The sequence below is a fragment of the Chenopodium album genome, chromosome 24 (genome assembly GCF_948465745.1).
Source record: "Chenopodium album chromosome 24, dcCheAlbu1.1, whole genome shotgun sequence".
NCBI classification, from domain to species: Eukaryota; Viridiplantae; Streptophyta; class Magnoliopsida; order Caryophyllales; family Amaranthaceae; genus Chenopodium; species Chenopodium album.
Window position 1 is genome coordinate 22,377,764 of NC_137857.1, and position 25,565 is coordinate 22,403,328.

At 36.9% G+C, this 25,565-nt stretch overlaps 2 protein-coding genes across 3 annotated transcripts; both read right to left on the reverse strand.

Annotated features, from left to right (window-relative positions):
- Window positions 1-878: 878 nt before the first annotated feature.
- Window positions 879-2,814, reverse strand: LOC145610657 (uncharacterized). Its single transcript, XM_081665962.1, has 5 exons — window positions 2,563-2,814; window positions 2,122-2,511; window positions 1,744-2,031; window positions 1,236-1,543; window positions 879-1,092 (listed from the first exon to the last, which is right to left on the reverse strand). The coding sequence occupies exons 1-5, from the start codon at window positions 2,812-2,814 to the stop codon at window positions 879-881; spliced, it is 1,452 nt and encodes a 483-aa protein (XP_081522088.1).
- A 6,397-nt stretch (window positions 2,815-9,211) lies between these two features.
- LOC145611978 (uncharacterized) lies at window positions 9,212-25,040 on the reverse strand. Of its 2 annotated transcripts, none has more exons than XM_081667358.1 (6): window positions 24,886-25,040; window positions 24,344-24,567; window positions 23,723-23,839; window positions 21,153-21,187; window positions 10,196-10,296; window positions 9,212-9,536 (listed from the first exon to the last, which is right to left on the reverse strand). In XM_081667358.1, exons 2-6 carry the CDS (start codon window positions 24,526-24,528, stop codon window positions 9,444-9,446), a joined length of 531 nt encoding a protein of 176 aa, XP_081523484.1. In that variant the 5' UTR covers window positions 24,529-24,567; window positions 24,886-25,040; the 3' UTR covers window positions 9,212-9,443. The 2 variants fall into 2 exon arrangements, with proteins under 2 accessions (XP_081523484.1, XP_081523485.1); XM_081667359.1 differs by having other exon boundaries at window positions 24,344-24,616; window positions 24,886-25,019.
- Between the last annotated feature and the right edge of the window lie 525 nt (window positions 25,041-25,565).

The window sequence follows — 25,565 nt, forward strand, 5'->3', positions numbered from 1 at the left end:
AATGGCGCCAAATTTTCAGTGCAAAAATGATGGCAGCTAACTCCAAATCATGGGTTGGATAGTTTACTTCGTGTGCCTTTAGCTGCCTTGATGCGTAAGCACACACCCCAAACCATTCTTTGATGCATCACTATATACATCATACAGTCCACTATCATCTGGAAGTGTAAGCACTGGTGCTGTAACTAATTTGTGTTTTAAGAGTTGGAACGCCTCTTCACACTTCTCATCCCATTCAAACTTCTTGTCCTTCTTCATTAGAGTAGTCATAGGTTTAGCAATCTTTGAAAAGTCCCTAACAAAACGCCTATAATACCCTGCTAATCCTAAGAAACTTCTCACATCAGATACTGTTTTGGGTGTAGGCCAACTCTTAACAGTTTCTATTTTGGCGGGGTCTACCTCCACTCCGTCCTTGGACACAAAGTGTCCTAAGAAGGCTACCTTCTCTAACCAAAACTCACACTTAGAGAACTTTGCATAAAGATGGTTTTCTCTTAATGTTTGCAGAATTGCCCTTAGGTGTTCTGCGTGCTCTTCTTTGTTCTTTGAGTACACCAAAATGTCATCTATGAACACCACTACAAACTTATCCATAAATTGATGAAACACCCTATTCATCAAATCCATAAAGATTGCTGGAGCATTCGTCAATCCAAAAGGCATAACTGTAAACTCGTAGTGTCCATACCTTGTCCTAAATGCCGTTTTAGGGATGTCCTCATCAAAAATTCTCAATTGATGATATCCAGACCTCAAGTCAATTTTTGAAAACACTGTGGCACCCTTTAGTTGGTCAAACAGATCATCTATTCTTGGTAAGGGATACTTATTCTTTATGGTCACCTTATTTAATTCCCTGTAATCAATGCACAATCTCATGCTTTCTTCACAAATAGAACTGGAGCTCCCCAAGGAGAGGCACTTGGTCTAATGTATCCCTTTTCCAGTAAATCCTGCAATTTCTCCTTCAACTCACTCATTTCTGCAGGTGCCATTCGATATGGTGCCTTGGATATAGGGGCTGTTCCGAGAACTAAATCTATGGTAAAGTCGATTGCTCTCTTAGGTGGCATTCCTTTGGAATTTCCTCTGGAAATACATCAAGGTATCCATTTACTACTTCTATGTCCCCTGGATTCGTCACTTGTTCATGGTCCATATTCTTGACACTGCAGAAATGTACTGGATGCCCCTTCTTCATGTACTTGGCTAACTTTAGCACTGAAATTAACCTTGGGCACTTAGTTGTACCACTCATCCAATATGTCACCGACTCATTATTACTTGTCACCATCTTCACCTTTTGTGATCTACAACTAATCTCAGCATTATACTTATTCATCCAGTCCATTCCCAGAATAAGGTCAAAGTCACTTAGCCCAAATTCAATAAAGTCAGACGGGTTCATCTTCCCTTCTATTTCTAAAGGCACATTTCTAAAGGTTTTGGTACATTTCACTACCCCACCTATCGGAATGGTTATAGGTAAATCTACTGTTTCTACTGTCTTTAAGCAGTCCTTAAGTTTTGAAACAATACCCTTAGAAACAAAAGAAAAAGTTGCACCAGAATCAAACAATACTTTAACCGAAATAGAGTTAATAGAAAAAGTACCAGTGATAAAATCTTTCGTGGCCTCTGCCTCGTGCCTACTCAAAACATTGAGTTTCCCCGCAGTTCCTCCCTTTTACTGGCTGTTACTATTGTTGGTGTTACTGTTTCTCACCCCATTCGCTGCACTCCCTTGTTCCCAGAAAAATTGTTGTTGTTCCCTTGGAAATTCTTCTGGTTTCCTCCTGAGTTATAGTTGTTCTGTTTATTCCCATTAGCATTCTTAGAGTAACACTCATACTCCCTATGCCCTAGTTTGTTACAAGCGCGACAAGCAACCAAATTGCCTTCGCAATCCCTTCCAGGGTGATTGTTCCTACACCTCTTGCAGAAATAAATCCTTCCATTCTTGTTATTCCCCTGGTTATTGTTTCTAGCCCCTCCATTATTGCTACGTCCCCATTGACGGTTATTACTCTGGAAATTATTATTATTGGGGAAATTATTGTTATGGTGGTACTTTTGCTTCTTAAAACCATTCTGGTTTCCCTGCTGGTTACCAGAAACTTGCACCACCTCTTTCCTCTTCTCTCTCCCTTCTATTTCAGCTAGCTCCTTCTTCTTCTCCTCCAATGCGTAAAGGTGTGCGGCCCTTCCATACCCCTCATCCAGAGTCTCGAATACTTGCCCGCACAGCTTTAATTGTAGATCTGTAGTTAAACCACTCTCAAACTTCCTAGCTTTTGCTTTCTCAGTAGCAATAGACTCCTCAGCAAAACGAGATAGCTCTATTAACTTGGTATAGTACTCCGTAACTGACATCTTTTCCATTTTGAGGTTCGAGAATTCCTCGGCTTTCTGCTTTTGCAAAAAGCTAGGGTAAAACTTGTCCCTCACCTTCTCTTGGAACTTGGTCCAATTGAACCCAGGTAGTGCCCTAATGGTAGTTTCATTTTGCTACCACCAAAGGTCAGCTTCACCCCTCAGGTAGTAAGTAGCACAACTCACTTTTGAGTTTTCAGGGCATCCTACAGCCCCAAACAGCTTTTCGAACTCCCTCAACCAGTTTTCTAAAACGGTAGGGTCAGGCTCCCCTTGATAAGTTGGTGGCTTACTCTGTGCCACTCTCTTAAAGAGCTCCCCCTCAGCATCCCCATTTCCAGTTGAGTTTCTAGCCAGTTGTTGGGAAACTGCTGCCAATTGTCTCACTACTTCACTAAGTTCATTCCCACCAGTGTTGGTACTGCTTCCTCCTGCCATCTTTCTTCTCCTGAATTAAAAGAATCAGGTTCTAAATTAAATATGGTTTAGGTTAGCTCCCAAGGCATTCACTCATCTAAGTTCAAAACCCTTAAAGCTTGCACAATTCATTTGAAGCTAATGAATTTTGAATTGTATTTACTAAAATTTTCAAAATTCATAGCTTTATCAATTAATTATTGATTGCTAACCAACCAAACATTTTATAAAGCATCACATAAATAAATAAAATAATTCCCATGAACCCTCGAGGCTTGAAACTAGAATTTAATTTAGTTGGAGTAAGGTTTTGTAGATTCGAGACGGCCACGCGAGTTAAAAAAAAATAATTGGGGATGGAAATATTTGTTGTAACTAAGATGAATAACTTAATAGGAAGTAGTAAGGAAGAAAGTGGAATTTTATTGATATAAATAAAGAATGAGTACTAAAATATAAACAAGCTTAATCACTTATGAATGTTCATATGTTCATTGAATCCTTGTGGCATACCACTTATTACTTAAACTGTAAATAATGAAAAGGCTAAAAATAAACTAAGAGTTCCTAATGAAAGAATTATAGTAATCTAATCCTTTCGAACATTGTCCCTTTTATCAGTAGATTGTTTGTAATTTGAAGGATCGAAGTCATCGTCATTTGAATCCTCCATTGGTTCAGGTGACCAGGTTTAGGTTCTACTTGTATGAACTCCCCTTCTTCTTCCTCATCTGATGATATGTCTATTATAATTGGAGTTGGAGGTGGATTAGGATCAGAAATCTCCATCATTGAACTATCTCCCTCTTGTTGTTCTCCATTCTTTGCTTGGTTACCCCCTGATGAAGTAGAAGAGGAACTTTCTGGTTGTTGATTAAGAGGTGGGTTGTTCCCTACTGGATTATCATAGTAGTAGTCAGGGTAGGGAAGATTTAAGCGCTGATAATGAGCTCTTTCCACTCTTACAATGTAATTAGTCAAATAAGCATAATTTGGATACCACTGGCCATAATAGTTTTTGTACTTATAATAATTTGGGACGTCTCCTGGAAGGTAAAAGTCAGAAAATCTTTCTTTGATAGCCATGTAGGGAGGCTCTTCTGGCAGAAAGTGAACAATCATAGCTGAAATACGATCAGGGGTGTCATATATTTTGTCTCGTAAGACATTACTCCTATAGGAACAGTAGTATCTGATCTTTTCTAGAAAGTCATAGGAGTGTTCATCATTTTTCTTTACTAGTGATCTCATTTGTGTGAATTTGCTACAAAGGTTAGGCATCCTGTAGAGGAAAAAATCTTAGAAAAGAATTCCCTTCGCAAAGAAATAAAATAAATACTACATTTCTTGCAAAAAAAATTTAAGTTCGGTGTTCAATCATACAATTTGAAGAATCACATAAAATAATACATATATTGCATGCTTTCATCAACAAACATTTAGTCATACAACATGCATGCTTGAACACCCTAAAATAAAATTTATGCACACAGGGAAGAAATTAAATTCTAGCCTATATGCCCTTTCCTTTCCTACCCAAGCTCACCAATATATTAATAAAAGCTTTTAACACATAATTCTTACCTCAATCCTTGCTCCCTTCAAAATTAACAAACTAAAAAATATTTTACCCTGCTAAAAAAAAAATTTCGAAATTATAAGGAAGGGGTCAAAATATTCGGTCTCATGCATAAAAATAAAAAAATTAAAAAAAAAATTCGGACACTAAAAAATTTTTTCGAGTGTCCTAAAAAAAATTCGGACCAAAATAAAATAAAATAAAAAATTGTCGGCCCTCTTAATAAAATAAAATATAATAAAATCGTAATGAAATTGACATAGTAAAATTAAATTAGCACTTGGCCAAGTTTAAATCATAATAAAAACGTTTTCGTGTTAGTGGTAATTTAAAATCTTAACCAAAGCTCCCAGATACCACTTTGTAACACTCTAGAAATTCCTTTCCTTCAAATACACACTTTACTCTTTGAAAATACGTTAAGGAATATCTAAGACATTACCGCCACCGTGAAAACGGCTAAGGCAACTATCAAAGATACACAGCGGAAGACTTGAAAACCAAAACTATTTCAATAACACAATTTAAAAACCAAACCAACGAAAGTAAAGTTGAAAATCAACAAAACCAAAGTCAAATAAAATCCACTACAACTTGGAACCCTTTAAGACCCTTAAACAAAACCGAAACAACCAAACTTTTGTGTTAGTCCTTAAAGTAATATAATAAAATATTCAATGCATAAAGCACATCATATCCTAATGGAAGCTAGCATGATTCTCTCTTCACTCATGCCCCGTCATGAACATGCCTCAATACCTGAAAAGTGTATCTCTACTTGCCCCCACTACTCTCCATTAAAATGGATCATCGTAGGGCCAAGATAAAGACATGGCCAGACACAAACAACACACACAATCAGCAAAGCTGAGTACATAAGCGTAATTAAATACACTAACATGCATTCTCCTATCATCACACACACTTACCTCATTGCACCTGTTTACAAGCACACACAACAATCAACAAGACACTTTAACTAGACACTAAATAATTCATTTAGCGTTGATTACGCATCGAACGGGTTTCCAACTATACCTCCCCCAATAAATTGAGGTTAACTGACACGGGAGCTAACCGTGCCAGCGACAAACCTGTGCCACACATAGGTGGCGGAATTCCAGCGCATAATAATAATAAAAAGGAATATACATCGTCCTGTACTCCGTTAGAAGTTATGATCAAATATAAAGTCACATAACTCCACCCATATGTTCATACTCAAGGTATATACGTTCCAAGAGTTTTGGTGCGTAATCTCTTTCACTTTACGTTATTTACATATTAATAGACTTGGTGATGACTCTCAAAACATAACAATTCAATCATCAATAATAATTCAATCAATCAACATACCAATTTAATTCTTGAATATTTAGTGATAACATAATATTTAATGTTGAACCCTTTTTAATTCTACCTCAGTGTCAAAGACACCTTAAACGCATAAAGCGCCAAAAATCCTATCCCTCGGTGTTAAAAACACCTTAAGTGCACAAAGGCACCTACATACTATTTATTCCTTGTGTACATAGACACTTATATAGCTCCTTCCTCATGCTTAAAGCATCAATAAAAATTATATGAACCTTAATAAAATTCCTTTTCAATATTCCAAACATAATTAAACAATTAGTTTGATTAAACATGCTCTCTATCATGCCATAAATAAACATGTGGTTCATAAATAATATTCCAAACTATAAAATTCCATTCAATATCTCATCACAAATAAATCATACATCTCAATTCCATCACTAATAACATCCAAATCACAAATTTCCACTTCAAACCTAGCATGATACTATTTTTAATTAATCAAACACCATTTGCATGCTACTACATCGATCATAACTATGCTAAGTACGCGAACGTACCTTGAATACGATCTTAAAATCGCCACGACTAGTAAAAATTGCTCACTTCGAAGTCTCCTACACATTAAAATTATAATAGAGCTTTAAAATCCACTCTAAACAAATTTCCAGCAATTTATACTATTTTAAACCTCTCATAAATTAATTAGAATAAGCTGAAATTATATTTAAAACACCATAATTAAGTCCCACTTAATGGGTAATTTAAATTTCCTTCAAAAACATAATATTAAGGGTTCCACATAAAATTCCAGCACTTTATTTCTAATTAAAACTTGCTGTAATTTGGTCTTAAAGCACTTAAATTGAAGATCTAAACATTAATACATCATATACTTTCATAATTTCATAAATCAAGAACCTAGGGTTTCAAAAATTGGGCCTTTTTAATTAAAAACCAAATCTGAAAATTAATTAACATAATTACTATAATCAAACATCAAAATTAAATCCCAAAACTCATATATTACAATTAGATCTAGTCATAGATTAAATTAAAATAGGAAAGATTAAATTTTTTTTTTCGAGGACCACCGACGGCAGCAGCAGCCACCACGGCACGACTGGGCTGCTGCCGCCTGTGCCGCCGCGGCTGCTGGTCGTGTGCTGGTGGCACGCAGTGGTGTGCGGTGGTGGTCCGGCCACGTGTGTGGTGGTGGTGGTGGCCGGCCGTGAAAAAGGGGAAGGGGAAGAGGAAGAAAAAAAAGAAAGAAAATAAGGAGAATAGGGGAGAAGCTTACCTAGGGTTTTCTCCACTCTGGGCCTCATAAGTAGGATATTTATGCCCCTTCTCTACTAACCCTTTACCCTAAACTTTCCTCTTTAGTTTTCCTAATCCCTTTCCTAATAAAACTTGTTAAAATTAAACTTTCTTAAAATAAAATCTCAACTTTTAAATAAAATAATTAAATAAACTTTCCTTCTAAAATAATATTAATTAAAATACTTTAATTAAAATAATTACAACTATTTAAATACTTTATAAAATACATACTTTAAATAGAATACGTATAAAAATACGGGGTATTACATTAGGGGTCCAAATTGAAACTCAGATTTGGCAAAAAAATAACGTAAATGCCTCGTTTTGCTTATTAAGAAATGTCTCGATTTACGTATTGACATTTTAACACACAAAACGAGACATGTACGTTATTTTTTTGTCAAATTTGAACTCAATTTGGTTCCCTAGGGGACAAAATAGCCCCCGAAACCTTTGACCGAATAGCAATTCGATAAAACAAATGTTAATAAATGGAGAGTGGGCCCCACTAACGGAATTTTTTAACGGCAAGATAACGACAAATGGAAACAAAAAGCATATTGGGGTTACAGAAGTCATATAGGTTGGAGCACAACGTAGAAAAGTGAAAAAAACAGGGTTATTATATAGAAAAACCCTATTTTCTTTTATTTTCTTCTTTTTTTTAGTTTTGTTATGTAATTAGTTTATTTAGTTTTCTTTTTATTTTAAATTGTATTATAAATACCCTTTTGGGGTTATTTTCTCTTAACTCTTAACATTTAATTTTACCCTAGATTAGAGTAGTTTAGCCTCTTTTATTTTCTCACTCTTAGGGTTAGATTAGGATCCTTTCTCTACTTTAGGAGTAGTTTTAGAGAGAGAAAGCTTGGATTTTTCATGGAGTTTTGGGATTTTGAAGAAATAATTTATGGATTCTTCTTCTCATATATTCAATGAGTCTTCTTAACTTTCTCTCACCTTTATTACTTTCATTTATTATTGTTTTTGCTTATTTATTTGTTGATTTGAGTAGATTAATTAGTTTAGTTGTTTGGTTTTTGCTTTTATTCTTGTTTTACCTTGTTTTCCATGTTTTTGTTCATCATGTTAGCTTAGATTTTGTTCTAGGGGAATGGATGAAGGTTATGTTAATGAATTGAATGATTGATTGTGATTAGTATGAAATTGTTTCTTGATTATTGTGTATGATGATGTTTTAATAGATTAGAATCTTTCTATCTAATTGATTCTATGTTCTTAATTGTGTTTTCAATCAATTGCGCGAGAGTGAGTTGGTTGAGAGCCCTAAATTCTTCCATACCTTTGCTAGGCTAGTTGCACGAGAGTGAATCAGTTTATTAGGATAATTAACATGCTTAATTGTGCGAGAGTGCGAGAGTGAGTTAAATGTGTTGATTTTTCCTAATCGAGGTCATTTTCATCTAATTGTATGATGTTGAACGCATTATGTAATTGGATTCCACTTTCCCTAGTTTTAGTTGTTTCCTCCTAGTTGTGTTTAGTTTAATCTCTCTTTACCTCACAACCGTCCGTAGTAGTCTAGTTGGCACAAATTGATACACTTAGTCCTTTTGGGTTCGACCCTATACTTACCCCTATACTTGTATTAGGGTAGTTTAGGAATATAAATGATTAATTTGATTAGGGTTAGTTGTTTAACAACCTACTTTCACCCCTCTATCAGCGTTGCCACAATTAATAAGACAAACTAGCATAATGAGAATTTATATTTGTTTCAAAGAAATACACAAACTAGCAACCCGAGACATCGCCCGAGGCACATACTAGTTTACTTTTAAATCGGTGCATAATGAGAATTTATATTTGTTTCAACAATATTGTTGGAAATTGCTTCATTTCTTCATGCGTTGAGTTTAAGGAGAAATTAAAGAAAGTACTACTAATAAAATATGGAGATTATTGGGGTATGGATAAGAATAAAAAAATTGTAAAAAGTAAAAGTAGTTAAGATAATTGGAGAGATAATATGAAATTAATAAAATATAATTTAAATTGGGTACACTAAATGAGATAAATGAATTAAATATTGTAAAAGATTTCCAAATAAGTAAATGGAGCAAGTATTTTAAAACAACCGAAAAAGAAAAGTAGAGCAAGCATTTAAAAACGGAGAAAGTAGTTTGTACTAGACTGATATTTCAATATCAAAATTTTAATCATGTCTAGATAAAATTACTCAACAGACCATATTATTGATGTGCATTCCACATATCACAAAGATACAACCATGATAAATGTTATGAGAAAGCTGCCTTTTTCGGAGAACTGAAGCAAATGTACACAAAATTGATATTTTGTCAAATTAAATGACTACATAGCACCAAACTTCCGCAGCTAGTTAACAGCAGCATAAAAAACAGAGCAAGAATTTGCTGAAACGTTTTGCTATTGGTCAGATAACCAAATACTATGAAGACACTGATGCTCCATATGGGAGGAGAGCTGCCGCAACTATTCTACCTTCCTCGTTCAAAATGTTGTATGTAGAGGCAGCGTTTCGCTGAAACAAAACAGATGAAGCAAGAGTGACCAAAGTTTAGTAAAAAATGATTTTAACTCCAGTAGAACTTGGACAAATACATATTGATGCCACTGGAGTTTGGCACAGTGGAATGAAGGCTCAAGTGTCAGAAAGTTTCAGCATCACAATTTTTCCACACATTTAACAAACAAATTTGTTTAAAGCAGCACATGAAATTTGGTAGAATGGATGCATTTCATTGATAGCAAGACTAGAGTACCATAGACAACTAATTATCAGGAGAATTCAGTTTACAAAATCAAGGTACAAAGGAGCAAACAAAGAGATTGCTATATAGCGCAGGATTCTTAACAGTCAAAACGTTCGTAATATTCATAGGCATTATAAAAAAAAAAATTAGTGCTCAACATATATCCATAGCATCAGTTGAAATGCATAGTTTTGGTCTTCAACTTCGTTGACAAGTGATAACCCCATGAATATTTCCGCTCAGTGTATCTAGTAAACCTCTTCAAGAGACTATTATTCAGAAATTTTATAAACATGAGCGATTCATTTTAGAAGCTAGCTCATATTCAGCTAAACTTTGATATTATGCTAATAACTAATACCAATGTTCAACACAGCAGTTAAAAATAGTATTAAAACACTAAAGCAAATGCTTAAAGCACAATTACCGAGTCAACTGCTTCCAATCTTATGCCTGCAGAGCGTAAATAGCTCCGGAGTTCAGAATTTACTGGTTCAATGTGCCTTCCACATCCAAGAATTAGAATTTCTGCAACACATCACAAAATGGAATATTCAGCGTACCTTCTTCCCTCTTCTCCACTTCCTGTCATATTGTTGGGGAAGCTGAATACAAGCTAAACATCAACATGACAGCAATGTAGAAACATAGCTAGATTAGCCTATGTAGGCAAAAACAACTAATATGTACAGTCTATAGGCAGTAACAGGCAACAGTGGACATGGATCCATAGCAGGAAATGAGTTAAATCATCTTCTTTAATGGTTAGGGGGAAGATCAATGTAAGTCATCTTCGTATTACAATGTTTCCACCGAGACTTTTGACAGTATCATTTGAGGATTTAGGAGGTTGAAAATTTTTGGACATTCATGTAAACTTGATTCACGGGTAAGAAATCAATGTTTTCTAGATACAGTGAAATATCCATCACTTCATAGCATAATGGTTCTCGTGTAAACTAAAGTTTTAATGTCATAACATTGTTAGAAGTAGAAAATTTAGAATATTATTATAGTTCTACTTCTTTAAACTATATATTTCGTATTAAGTTTTAATATTATTAAACTTGACTACCTGAAACTTTTCTAACAAAGGAACAGCAGCTATAGTCCTAGAGCCACATGGAAAGAAACCGTAAAAAGCCACTTACACTATATTTAGAAATTCATCAGATAGCGAAATCGAAATAAATAAGACTGGTTAAGAAGCCATGCTTGATAAGGAAACCCTTGGTCTAATTCCATGACATGAGACGAATTGTAATGGGCATGGAAAAATTAAACAATCACCAAATATAAAAATTATGGAGCTTTTAAAGCCCTAACATGACTTTAATTGGTAGTCAAACCATAGATTCAGGTACCACAATAATAGACAATAATCCTGATGCGTATCTGTGACTTTGTGAGAATACCACAAAAGTCAAATAGACCATTTCCCTACTTTTTAAAAAGTATTGAGTAGCCTCTTATGAATGGTATAGAGATGCTTATGCCCCTAAAAATGTTTATTTACGTAATTACCCATTTTAAAAGTAGGAAAAATGGAAAAGAAAAATCCAACCTTTGCACTTTTTCTTCCTAAAAATTCAACCTTCATTTTATTCCTCAAAAATCCCACCTTTATACCCCACTTTCTCCGACAGATCCATATGACCTTTTAACCTGTTCAACAGGTTGAAAGTTTTTATTTTTTTTTAAACTTCTCTCACTTTCCCTTCTCACTCCTCCTCTCTCTCTCCTCTCTCCTAAAAACAGAAACAACCAGCAGCTGCCTCGCCACCAATTCCGCCACCACACAATAACCCTCGTGAGCGCATCGCACCGAACCTCCGACAGCCCACGCAACACCAACCAGAACCGCTGCATCACTCCGGTCCCATCCCCACCACCAGAACCGCCCCCTCCCCTGCAGCAACCAGTCCCTATTCCACCCAACCGTTTTGCCCGTAACCACCCCTTCCCAACCAGCGCAGCGGCAAATTAAGGCCGTTGATTTTCGCAGGAAAATTCCGCGTCGATTACGTATCTAACCGTTGATTTTGGCCGGATAACATTGATAAATTCGTACAGGGTAAAGGGAAAAGGGGATAGTGGTGGTCAACCGGCATTTAGGGATTGTGATTGTGGGATTGTGATTGTGGGTGGCGAATTGGTGATTGTGGGTAGCTGATCCGTGCCATTTATGGCACCTTTAGGCTATGTTTTCTTTATATTTCTATGCTCCTTTGTAGTCGTTTATGTCGTGTTTTTAGAGAATAATGCTCGATTCGCGTGTTTTTGTGTTAGTTTAGAGAAATGCATGCTTTTAATGGTTTTCTTATCATTTTATTCATTTCTCGGCTATTTCTCTTGCTTCTATGTTTCTTTGTGTTGTTTTGTAGGTACGTCGCGGGCTATATGCATGGAAATTGAAAATAGCACCCACTAGCATCAATATGCACTTTTCGGAATTGAATTTGAGTTTGAAACAAAGGAAAACGAAGGATTGCAAAGTTTCAAATAGGACCTTTGTTCATTGTTTCAGCCATATCTCAAGTTCTACAACTCGGATTGATGTGATTCAAGTTGGGTTGGAAACTAGACTTAAAGAGCTTTCCAATGATAGGTCGCACGCCCTCATACGATTCATAGATTGAGAGTTACAGCCTTCCGAAGTTAGCCCTGAAATTCTGCCGCGGGCGCGGGGTTGCTGCAGCTCCAAAACTGCCGTTTTTGGGCGGTAAGCACCCGCGGTTGTCCCGAGGGCGCGGGCCTTGGCCCCGCGGGCGCGGGCGCGGGCCGCGGGCGCGGCTATCGGGGTTTCCGTCTTCCTCCGCGGGCGCGGGTTTCCGGGTCTTTTACGATTTTAAAGCTTCTTTTCTCCTTTTGTTTATATAGTTTTTGGTTTCCTTTATTCTTCATTCATGTAATTCTTTAGTTTTAGAATAGTTTTCTCTCTCTTAGGTTGAGAGCTTCTCTCTCTAGATTAGGAGTAGTTTTAGAGAGAGAAAGTGAAGAATTTCAATGGTGATTGAGAGATTGAAGATGCAAGTGTGACAATTGTGTTGGAGATCTTCCTAATTATCAATGAGCATTTCTAAACTCTATCTCATTCAATTGCTTTGTTTAATTTGATGTTTGTTTGGTTTGATTTTGATATTTGATGTTTGATTAGAGTAATTATTCTTGATATTTTGTTGATTCTTGTTCTCTATAGTTGATAGTAGATTTGATGATGATGTTTCTTGAGTAGTTTACTTGCTAGGGTGTGGGTAAACATGTGTGGTTGATGGATTGAGGTTGATTTGGGAATTTGAGTAGTTCTTGTGTTGTGATTAAATTGATTCATAGAGGTTTGCAAGTTGCATAAGTTTGATTGGAGTAGCTAACCATGATTGCTAGCATTGATTGCATGATTGAATTGATTGACATGACCACTTGATATCGGTTTGATCATAATTAGTTGAGTATTTGATTATGTTTCTTCATATTGTTTAGCACTAGAGAAATCTATGTTAGAGAGTGTGAGGATGATTAGTTGAATGCCCCTAATTGCTCCTACTATTTGTCTTTGCATTGCTTGGATTGCTTGGCTCCCTAATTAGCTTGATTATCATGAATGCATGTTGATCCCCACTCCATAGTGTTTCATTTGTTTGGTTCTTGATTTAGGAAGTAGACTAATGTTACTTTTCACTTTAGACTTCGACCTAGCTTAGGCGTTAATTAGAAATACTTGAACATAACCGTTCCTAGTGGTTCGACCCTTGACTTACCTCTATACTTGTATTTAGGTAGTTGAGTGATTATAAATTTGTTTGACCGTAGGGAGGATTAGTTAAACGACCTAGTTTTCCCCACGTCAAAATGGCGCCGTTGCCGGGGAACGGTGTCTATGTTTGAGTGTTTTTAATTGCTTGAGTCTAGGTCTTTGTGTATACTTTTCTTTTATTTGATTTTTGCTTGTTTTGTATAATATGGAAAATTTCTCGTTTCCTCAATTAGAGGATGAGCCATTTTGGGTGTACTTTAATAGATTAGAGAACTTCATTAGTTACCATGGTTGGGATATTTGGGAGGCTTGCGAGATTTGTTATCATAATTTGAATGAGCGAACTAGAGACATTGTTGAAAGCATGTATAATGGTAGATTTCGGGCATTGTCAATCGATGATGCTTGGGACTTTTATGTATGGTTTGCTAGAGATAGTTATGATCGTGGTCATGGTTATTCAAATGTTTCCATTGATGATTGTTATGGTCCATGTTCCATGAATGATGAATCTTGCATGCCTACTTGTGCCCCCATTCCCCAATTTGATGATGCCACTCATAACTCTAATGTTGATCCTTGCATGCTTGAACATAATTCTTTCCCCCATGATGCTCCTCAATGCTCTTCATCTTTCCAATCTTTAGATCCTACCTTTGAGTCGTCTTATAATCAAATTGGTGGTTCTTTGAGAAAATTGGAGATGAATTCTAATTTGGAACCAAATGAGATGAGATATTTGGAGATTGTAAGAAGCCAAATGGAAATGTTGAAAAAGTTGGAAGAGAGTAATGAGGTTTATTTTAGAAAGAATGAGGAGATGGAGAGTCAATTGTCATCAATATTGAATGTAAATGAAGTTTCTACCACATTGGTAGATATGGAAGATGATGACGATGATTGTTTTGAGAGCTCCAAAGTTTGCAAGGAGGATGTTAGAGAACCTACGAGTGAGGAAAAGGGTGTAGAGATGGACGTTCCTAAAAAGAGTTTGCATTTTGAACCTCCTTCTAAATTTGAATATTGTTCCATTGAGCCTTTAGAGGGAGTTGAAGAGAAACTAAAATTTTTGGCTTCTCTTAATATTGAGGAAATGGTAATTCAAGTTATGAAGGATGGGACATTGCAATTTTTGAAGCGTGAAGAAGTTGTTAGGAAAGAGAGTAAGGACGAGGAGGATGAAGTAGTCTCTATGGGAGATTGGATGTTTGAGGGTGATGAGGATCAAGAGGTTTTAAGTGTTGACAAACCAATTAGTGAGTCAATTCTCCCACCCACCTCCCTTGATTGTGATTTCATTCTTCCATACCTTAATCTTGGAAACCAACCTTCTTCCACCCCATATCCTTTGCATGATGACCATGGTTGCTTTGAGGGTAAGGCCTTGAGCCTAGATGATTTTGATGAAGAAGAGGTTCCATATGATAAGTTTGAGGAGGTAGAGCCTACTTTTGATGATTATGAAGATGGGAGTGAAGTGTTTGGTGAAGTTGAGTCTCCAACTCCTATCTCTAATGTTAAACAATTGCCTTCCCTTTTCACCTTTGATGAACCTTTCTCTTCTACATTTTCCACCATTGAGAATGGTAAGGCCTTTTTAAAGGGAGATTGTACTTCTCATGTTTATTTTGAGTTACCTCCCAAGTTTGACCCTCAACCCTTTGATGAGCATCCTTTGAACCTTGATCGTGATTTGAAGCTTTTGAGAGCTCTCTTAGGGTATGAAGTTTGTGAGGAGGATGTGATTGAGAATGAGCTTGATTTGAATGATGATGAGTTGGAGGAGAGCCCTTTTGATGTGAGTTCATTGGATGAAAGAGCTTGTGTTTCAATGGATAGTGGTGTAAGTGAGCAACCAATTCCTATTCCTTCGCCTTACACCTCATTTTCAAGAAAGCTTGATCTTGTTCCCTCCTATCCCATGTCATTACCTTCTTTTCTCATATCCCCTCCTCTTGATAAGCCTTTAGTCCCCCAAGTGCCTCATTTGATGACTTTTGAGGATGATGGTGGGATTTTCAACCAAAAATATTTTGTTGGGAAGAGTATGCCTTCTTCTTTTTCTTTAATTTCTCTTCCTTTTTCTTATATTCTTGTTTTTCCCTTCTCTCCTTCTTCTTCTTGGCATACTTCTTCTCAACTCCATAGGTGTGCACTAAGCTTGTTGCATGCCTTTCTTTTGTCATGTGCATACTTACTATCATATGAAATGTGTAGTAGTACATTTGACAAGCTCTTGCGATCGTTGCAATATTATTTTACTAGATGGTCAAGCTTGGACCTTAAGCAAGCCTTTCTCGGGAAGTAACCCGTGTTTTAGATTAGTTTTTCCTTTGTTTTTAGAATAGACTTTTTTTTTTTTCTCTAATGGAAATGTTTGTGTGCCTTTTGTTAGGTACATGACTTGATATACTTTGGTGCTTCGATTTGGATCAAGAATCAAGGAAGGATGACTCCTATTTTTGCGAGCATATGGAGACAAGGTTCAATTCTTGAGAAATTAGCTTTGAAAGGTTTAATTTGGTCATTTGCGGGTATTTGCACCCACCTCAATTCCGGTAATATCCTTCCTTGCTCTTTCTCTAATGGTTGATGCCATGTTGGACATATGTTGGCTTGTTGGATTGTTCTCCTTGTTTTCCCCTCCCATGGACTATATGATTTATGTTTGAGTGTAATGTCTCATTCAAGATTGGGGGAGGGTATTCTATCATGTTTGGTGGGATGTTGATTCATGTATGCTATGCACCTTTGTATATGATTTTCCATGTTCTTATATTTTGAAAAACTCTAAAAAGTTTTTTGTTTCTATTAAGGCAAATTTGCAATGTGTTTTGTTTTGTTCTTGCTTTGGACATAATAACATTTGGACTTGCATAATTGAATGCTTTTCTTCCTAAATGGTAGTGGTGTGCACGGTTTGAGATTACGTTTGGTTGATTCTAGGATAAAGCATGCTAAGGTAGTTGTCTAGAACTAGGGGGATCATGAAGCCGGATTCTACTTGTTTGTGGCATGTTTGGTAGTTGCTCCCTTTATTCGATTTGACAACCTTAGTGAGTTTTTGCTACAACCATGTGAGATTTATATTTGTTCAAGCTTTCATCATATTCTTGCATGAGCGGCATGGATCCTTGACTTTGCAAGCCTAATCTATAAAGCTTGATGTATGATTCTTAAACCCGAGACCGAGCTATCTAGGGAGGACAAAGGCACCCTTTTTCGGGGTGGTATTTTTCATTTTTAGGTTAGTTTGTTTCATATTTGTTTTTGGGTTTCCATTTGCCTTCTTGCAACCATTTGAGCCTATTTCCTTCTTTTCAAGCCACATCTTTAGATCTTTGGCCTTTTGTTTCATTTTCTTTCTTTTCTTGTTTTTGTGAAGCAAATTGACCATATTTGATGGAGTTTGTTGTGGTGAAGTTGGATGTTTGGTTTTTATGAGTGCAAGATTGTGTTAAGTTTTCTTTGTGAATAATGGCAAGTGTATATGAGTAAAAGCCGTCCTTAATCATAAAAGGCATGGACTAATAAATTGCATTATAGAAAAAGCCGTCCGAATTTAGCAAAAGGCGAGGACATTGCAAGTTTAAGTAAAAAAAAAAGAAAAAAAAATTGATTGAAAAAGTGAAAATTCAAAAATATTTTGATGTATTCTTTTCTCCTCCTAAGCATTGAGGACAATGCTTCATTTAAGCTTGGGGGAGAAGCGTTTATGCTTTTTGTATATATTTCTTGTGGGTATAGCTTCAAATAAGCTTGGGGGTGTTGCTTTTGTTTGGTGATTTCTTGATCGTGTTGTTAAGGATTGATCACCCTTTTGCTTCACTTTTTAGGAAAACCGCCAAATTTTAAAAATTTTAGCCTACCTTCACCCTTTATGCCTTACGTTACAACCTTGGGGAAAGACCTTTTGACCTAGAAAGTTGAGTCATTATTCGGGGGAGGGAATCATGGGTCATTGCCTAAGGAAAGGGGATGCGAAGTCAAGATGTCGAGTAGCCCAAAAATTTGATCTTTTTCCGGTTCCTTCGCGGAATCTATGAGATGCTCACTAAGGGGAGATATGAGATTAGTAGGGGGAACGCGGTAAGACCGTTTGGGATGAAAGTGGAGTGTGATAACTAGTTCCTATGCTTAGCATATTTATGTTTCAATCAACCTTAGGTATCTTATAGCGTGCACTCCCTTACTTGTTTAGAAAGATTTGCATCCACTTGTGCTTGTACATTTGCAAAAGTCCTTTCATGAACATTTGTTTGCTTTTCTTGTATTTTGTTTTCTTTTTCATGCTTTGCCTTGTTTGTATTATTATGAGAGTTATGGGTAAACTCTTAGGATACCCTTACGAGAGCATCACTCGTCCTCTAGGGCGATCTAGGGGTTTAAATGGCTTGTCTTTAGTTGCTAAAATTGACCGTGATTCCTACGAAAGTGAGTTAGTGTATATTCCCATCTTCTCTAGTTTTCTCGTTTCTTTCTTTGCTTGAATAATGTCATCATTTTTCCCTTGGGTTGGATTTTGTTTTGCTCGAGGACGAGCAAAAGTTTAGCTTGGGGGAATTTGATCCGTGCCATTTATGGCACCTTTAGGCTATGTTTTCTTTATATTTCTATGCTCCTTTGTAGTCGTTTATGTCGTGTTTTTAGAGAATAATGCTCGATTCGCGTGTTTTTGTGTTAGTTTAGAGAAATGCATGCTTTTAATTGTTTTCTTATCATTTTATTCATTTCTCGGCTATTTCTCTTGCTTCTATGTTTCTTTGTGTTGTTTTGTAGGTACGTCGCGGGCTATATGCATGGAAATTGAAAATAGCACCCACTAGCATCAATATGCACTTTTCGGAATTGAATTTGAGTTTGAAACAAAGGAAAACGAAGGATTGCAAAGTTTCAAATAGGACCTTTGTTCATTGTTTCAGCCATATCTCAAGTTCTACAACTCGGATTGATGTGATTCAAGTTGGGTTGGAAACTAGACTTAAAGAGCTTTCCAATGATAGGTCGCACGCCCTCATACGATTCATAGATTGAGAGTTACACCCTTCCGAAGTTAGCCCTGAAATTCTGCCGCGGGCGCAGGGTTGCTGCAGCTCCAAAACTGCCGTTTTTGGGCAGTAAGCACCCGCGGTTGTCCCGAGGGCTCCCCGAGGGCGCAGGCCTTGGCCCCGCGGGCGCGGCTATCGGGGTTTCCGTCTTCCTCCGCGGGCGCGGCCGAGTTCTCCGCGGGCGCGGGTTTCCGGGTCTTTTACGATTTTAAAGCTTCTTTTCTCCTTTTGTTTATATAGTTTTTGGTTTCCTTTATTCTTCATTCATGTAATTCTTTAGTTTTAGGATAGTTTTCTCTCTCTTAGGTTGAGAGCTTCTCTCTCTAGATTAGGCTAGCTTAGGAGTAGTTTTAGAGAGAGAAAGTGAAGAATTTCAATGGTGATTGAGAGATTGAAGATGCAAGTGTGACAATTGTGTTGGAGATCTTCCTAATTATCAATGAGCATTTCTAAACTCTATCTCATTCAATTGTTTTGTTTAATTAGATGTTTGTTTGGTTTGATTTTGATTAGAGTAATTGTTTTTGATATTTTGTTGATTCTTGTTCTCTATAGTTGATAGTAGATTTGATGATGATGTTTCTTGAGTAGTTTACTTGCTAGGGTTTGGGTAAACATGTGTGATTGATGGATTGAGATTGATTTGGGAATTTGAGTAGTTCTTGTGTTGTGATTAAATTGATTCATAGAGGTTTGCATGTTGCATAAGTTTGATTGGAGTAGCTAACCATGATTGCTAGCATTGATTGCATGATTGAATTGATTGACATGACCACTTGATATCGATTTGATCATAATTAGTTGAGTATTTGATTATGTTTCTTCATATTGTTTAGCACTAGAGAAATCTATGTTAGAGAGTGTGAGGATGATTAGTTGAATGCCCCTAATTGCTCCTACTATTTGTCTTTGCATTGCTTGGATTGCTTGACTCCCTAATTAGCTTGGTTATCATGAATGCATGTTGATCCCCACTCCCTAGTGTTTCATTTGTTTGCTTCTTGATTTAGGAAGTAGAATAGTGTCACCTTTCACCTTAGACTTCGACCTAGCTTAGGCGTTAATTAGAAATACTTGAACATAACCGTTCCTAGTGGTTCGACCCTTGACTTACCTCTATACTTGTATTTAGGTAGTTGAGTGATTATAAATTTGTTTGACCGTAGGGAGGATTAGTTCAACGACATAGTTTTCCCCACGTCAGTAGCGTGTGTGCCGGTGAGAGGAGTGGTGTGGGTTTGCTGGTGGAGAGGGGAATGGTATTGTTGGGTTCCGGTGGCCGGTGGCCGATGGGCGATGGGGATAGGGTGGTCAGGGAAGGAGTTGGGCGGCTAGCTGGGTGTCCTAATTTTTTTTTTTTTTTAATAATTAAAAAAAATAGCTGACACGTGGCATGTAACTTACAAAAACCGGTCATCAACAGGTAATGGATTCGTAAGAGAAGGTGGGGTATAAAGGTTGGATTTTTGAGGAATAAAATGAAGGTTAGATTTTTAGGAGAAAAAAGTGTAAAGGTTGAATTTTTCTTTTCCATTTTTCCTTAAAAGTATGACCACACTTTTATGAATAGTGTTAAGACAATTATGTCCCTTAAATGTATATTTACATACTTGCCTATATTAATGTTAATTGTTTTTTTTTTAACTCTTAATAATAGTACGTGGACATTTATACCCCTAAAAAATTTGCTATATACTTCCCATCATTAATGCTACTAACAACTAAAGTTATAACATAACGTCAAACCAAAATAACTTCTCGGACATGGCTAGCTATGATGCGCGCATTAGGCGCCCTAGTTATACTTAAGTTGCAGCTTCCAGAATAAAGGAACAGAAAGAAAGGAAGCAGGGCTTATATTACACAGTATCCTTCAATGCAATCCAGCGACTTCTTGAGGAGCACTTTATTCTTAAGGCATGAAACTTCATGTGTTCAAAAAATCAACATACAAATAAGTACAATTAGATCTATAGATGAAAAGGCGACCCCTACTCGTAAAATACTTTTTTTATCTTCCTTTCACCAACATTCAAATTTACAAGCACCTGGAACACTGCAAGGGGTCAGCCTAGGCCCTTAATCACATATGCTCGAAGGAAGCCCAAAAAGAATTCTCCAGAATCTTGATGCTGAGTTGGAATTCTATTATGAGTTTGTTATGGGGTTTAGGGTAATGTGGTAATTTTGGGAAATAAGTTTGTTATTCCTCTTAGCTGTAGAAGATGCTAGTAACTGATTATATATAGGATTTTTGTAATAGAAAGAAATATGCTGAATATTGATTAAGGTGAGTTTGTTGGAGAGAATCCTTCCTCTCGAAAGAAGGAGAGTTGTATTGGTTAATTTCTCTGATTATCAATACATCATATCAGTTTTGGCCTCTATTTTCTGTGTGTGCTTGTGTATGATCTGTTCTGTTCCCAGTTCCTAGCAAACACCATGCCACTTATAGTTTGACTTTTCTCAAGATATCATAAGAAATGGAGCATAACACAATAGCAGTTTTAGCACAGCAATTTTGTCAATAAGCTTCATACAGCATCTATAAGTTATAGTTATTGACAGTATGCCTTTATTACCTGGAATAGGCCGAAGAATCTGGAAGATGGACAAGCTGTATCAGGAAGAAAAATGACATGTTAATTTTCTGAGGGATAGGTAAGTAACGTAAAATATTATGCTACATAGTATCAGACAAAATATGCACCAAGGAAGTACAATTTGGGCAATCAAAACTGCATATCATTCGATGTTTACAATAACCGGGGAAAAATACAGCATTGTATATTTAGATCAGATCAGCTTTATGCATTATGCAAGAAGCCATCTTTTTAAGTACCTATGTCAAATTCTCAGCACTCCCACATGGATATGATATTCTACCCAAACACAAAAAATTCCAGTAAGAAATACCAAAGTCGTAAGGGTCATGGTCCTTGACATTGGTATGTGCCTAATAAGGTACAAGGCAAGGAAAGCCAAGGAGCATAAGCAAAGCTTTCAATTTGAGAAAGGATCCTGAGTGTCAGCACTTAGGCACATTAAGCGGGAGGCATTGCAACGTTGACAACAAAAATGAGTATTATATAAACGACAATAGGATTATTATATCAACAACCCATGTGCTTAGATAAGAAGCATTAGTTGTCATTCATTAATAATCACTCCATCAAAAACCTTTATTTTTTATTTAACAATTTTTTTAAGTGTCATAGTAATGACTCTAAACTAGCTATAGGTCACACACAAGGGTCAACAAGTGGGAAGCATCCAACATAAAAAAACATAAAGTGTTAAAGGAGATGAAGCTTCTGCATAGTGACAACCTAACATATGTTACACTTTTGATGACGATGTTTTTAGTGGCACCAGTTCCACAATGTTGTCTTCTGCCCATACACCTAGATGTCCATGCATCACAGCTTGGTAAAGCACTACTACCTAGGGGGACCCTTTGCCCATCGTGTAGATCACGTAGAAGAAACCCACTCTTATAGCTCTTGATTTCTCCTTTTTGTTCGTACCCTAGCATTTGTGCAGGTTTCAACATAGTAAACACTTCTGTATACTATCATTTCCAAAGGAGATGCTTGCCATTGGTTCTTTTGTGTTGTAAAAAGGGAATAACCAGAATCTTTAAGCATTATTTCTCCCACATCATTAGACAACACACGTGAGCAATCTACCGTATTCTTGGGTGAGCTTGAAGACATAATTCCATAGCATGGTGTTTAATCTCAAAACCTGATTTCATTCCATGGTAATCGTCTTTCCCAAAGGAGTACTACATGAGTTTATGCGGCTGAGATTGTATCTATCTTTTGTCTCATAATCTCACACTGAGAGCAATCTTACAATTCATTCATGGTAATCCTTTATTCCTTTTTCATTCATACCTTGAATTTCCAACATGCAAGCTATGTATTCATTCACGTAGTTGTAAATAGAATTCTTATGTCCAATATCATGTTTGGGTCACCATAGCTTAGCATCCCTTGATAAGTACAGGACTAAAGAAATGACCTCCTTTAGGTTATCACTTAGTTAACATATCCTAAAGTACTGCTCAATGTCAAATAGAAATATAATATATACCATCTATGAATTTATAGTGCAGCTATGATCATAGATTTTATCTTCATCAGATCAGTGACACCGATGAGATCATCACCACCTCACGCGTAAAGAGTTCACCAATCCTCACTCATCAGTTACGTATTATGTGTAAATTTTGATATTATTTTGACATTGAATTGTGCGATATTCTCTTACGAGACGACACAAAAGCAAGCCAAGGGTGAGCAAGGCTTGTGCAAGGGTATCAACCTTAGTAAAGCTTTGGATTTCAAATGGCAAGAGTCCAAAAACAATGGAAGAGGCTTGTGCACGAATATGAGCATAAGAAAAGCTATTTATTTATGAAGAGACACCCTTACGAGACGGAAGAAGATCAATCAAGATGCTTAGGCACAACAATAATGAGTATGTAAATGACAAACAAATAAATAAATAAAGGTTAACATAGAAGCAATATCAACAACCTTGTCAAGAAAAACTAGTCTATCCATAGAAGCAATATCAAAAACCTTGTCGGCAATATCAACAACCTTGTCTATCCATGCTCCTTGTGATGGTGGACTCTAACTCTAAAAAGAAAGAAACCTAACTCTTTAACACCTCCCAGACCAATTCACTTTGTTCTTCAACTTTAAATTGCATTGCTGGCTGGTGAGCAACTACCATCTGAGCATAAGTTTGAGAACCGTGCCACCACCTCCACCCATTAACAAACTGCAGCACCACCAAGATCCAACAAGTGGTAAATTGCAGCAGAGCTATGCCACCACTAGTCCACTATACTAAACTACTAACACCTCTATATCATAGAATCAAGTCAGTCTGATTATAAAGAAAAGGGAAAAAAAAAACGCAATTGTATTGGGAGCAATTTGTCTACAAAACCAGTAACGTCAAGTAGCACTTAGAACCTAATACTTTATTCTGAGTGTTCAATATCAAATCAACTTGGCAAATAAACAATCCTAGCTTATGCATCTATTTGAATGAAAAATATATGGTAAATAGCTACTTTATGCGTCAAATAACTCAAAATCGTATTAGCATAGAGTGCAACCAAAAAAGCAAGTACCTTTCAGGGGTAATATCTGCAAAGTTCTTAGGGGTCCATGACATTAGCAAATTGCCAACACAAAGTAAGCTGCCTTCATACTTGACCCCATTCACTTTGAATCCAGTTTCATCAAACCTATCAAATTGTTGCAACGAATACCAAAAGTTATGAGCTAAATGAAAATTAATGTCCAAAAAACCATGAATGAAATCCAAACTATACAAAGCATTAATGCATAATCAACCCAACATCACTTGATTGGTAGATTACTTGATGATGCAATTATTATCATACATTTGAATTTTGAAATAGATAACCCGAAAAGCACACAACCCTTTTACTCAAATTGCTGACCTTAAGTTAAACAAGTTGCAGCGAACAGAACAAACCAAAATATTTGAATTATAACTGGTACGTCCAAAATATTAAACACCAAACGCCAAACGCCAAACCATATTTTGCATATCAAATGTTGAAATATAAAAGAAACCAGAATAAACTACTACCTCTATTACATATTAGTTGCAACTTTGCAATATTTTATGTCTCACAAATAATACCCCAAAGTTGCAACTAATATGTAACGGAGGTAGTATATATCAAATTCAGGATGTTACAAAGTATAAAGGAAGATTGTACCCTTGAAAGCGAAGTTGGTCCTCAGGAACATTATCAATTAGATTGATCTGATCATATAGAGAGAAAGTGCGACGGATTGAAGGCAAAGGTACAGTGACACGATGGGGTTTTGAGATATCCTTTCTCAAGACTTTCAACAGGGATGGCAGCGTCTTCCCCCCTGCTGCTAGCTGCCTCAGCGCCATTTCCGTCTTCTCACGTCAAGCTTCGAAAGGTTGTCTCAGCTAAGGTTCACCAGAGTCCCATTAAAGAGTTACATAAACAAAAAAAAGTCTGCAACACATTAACAACTAAATTTGACTCAATTATCAGATTAGTCTCCCAAAATTCGCATAAATTGTTTACAATCAAGAATACGATAAGCAACGAAATCGCTGTTATAACATTTCATAACTCAGTAATACTCAACAATAGTTCAATATAATTTATGTAGCTTAGAAGAATCCTAATTTGACTATACTGACAATTAATTAACGATATTGTGAAACAAAACCCTTAATTGATAAATTGATATTCGGTGACTAAACAAATAAGCATCTTACCTCAGAAGATTCTTCAATGGAGGACGGAAAGCTCAGATGCCGCTTCAATGGAGGAGAGTAGGGTGGATCGACCAGCAAATAAACGTCTTCGGCCTTTTTGGTTGGGAGGAAAACAAAAGAAAAGAAAATATAATTGAAAAAATAGTTTTTTTTTTCACATTTGCTACCACCTAAAACACCTCTACCATTTTAAAATTTTGCTACCACCCTAAACAGAGTTTGTTAGAAAATACTACCCATGCCTTACACCGTTATAATTTCCTTCAACATGCCCCGAACCACTGTCCAGCCACCCCACTACCACCCCCTCCCCTCAACTGCCACCCTTCCTCCTCCCCCCTGTTGGCGGCCGACGCCCAAAACAACGGGCAACGCCGGTGACCCCACCCCCCTCCCTTTCCCCCACCCACGAAGCTAACCCCCCTCCCTTTCCCCCACCACGAACCCAACCCCCACCTCCCGTTCCCCTACCCACCGAAGCCAACCCCCACTGAATTCAGCCCCCCTCCCCGTTCCCTCTACCGGAATCGACCCCCCTCCCCTTCTTCTACCCTTTTCGATCACCCCTAACCCTAAACCACAACCCAAAACCACCATGAGCGAAACCCTAAATTTCGTTAATAGTGGTTTCTGGTGGTTTAGGGTTAGGAGTGTTAGTTTTTGGGTGGGAGAAGGGGAGG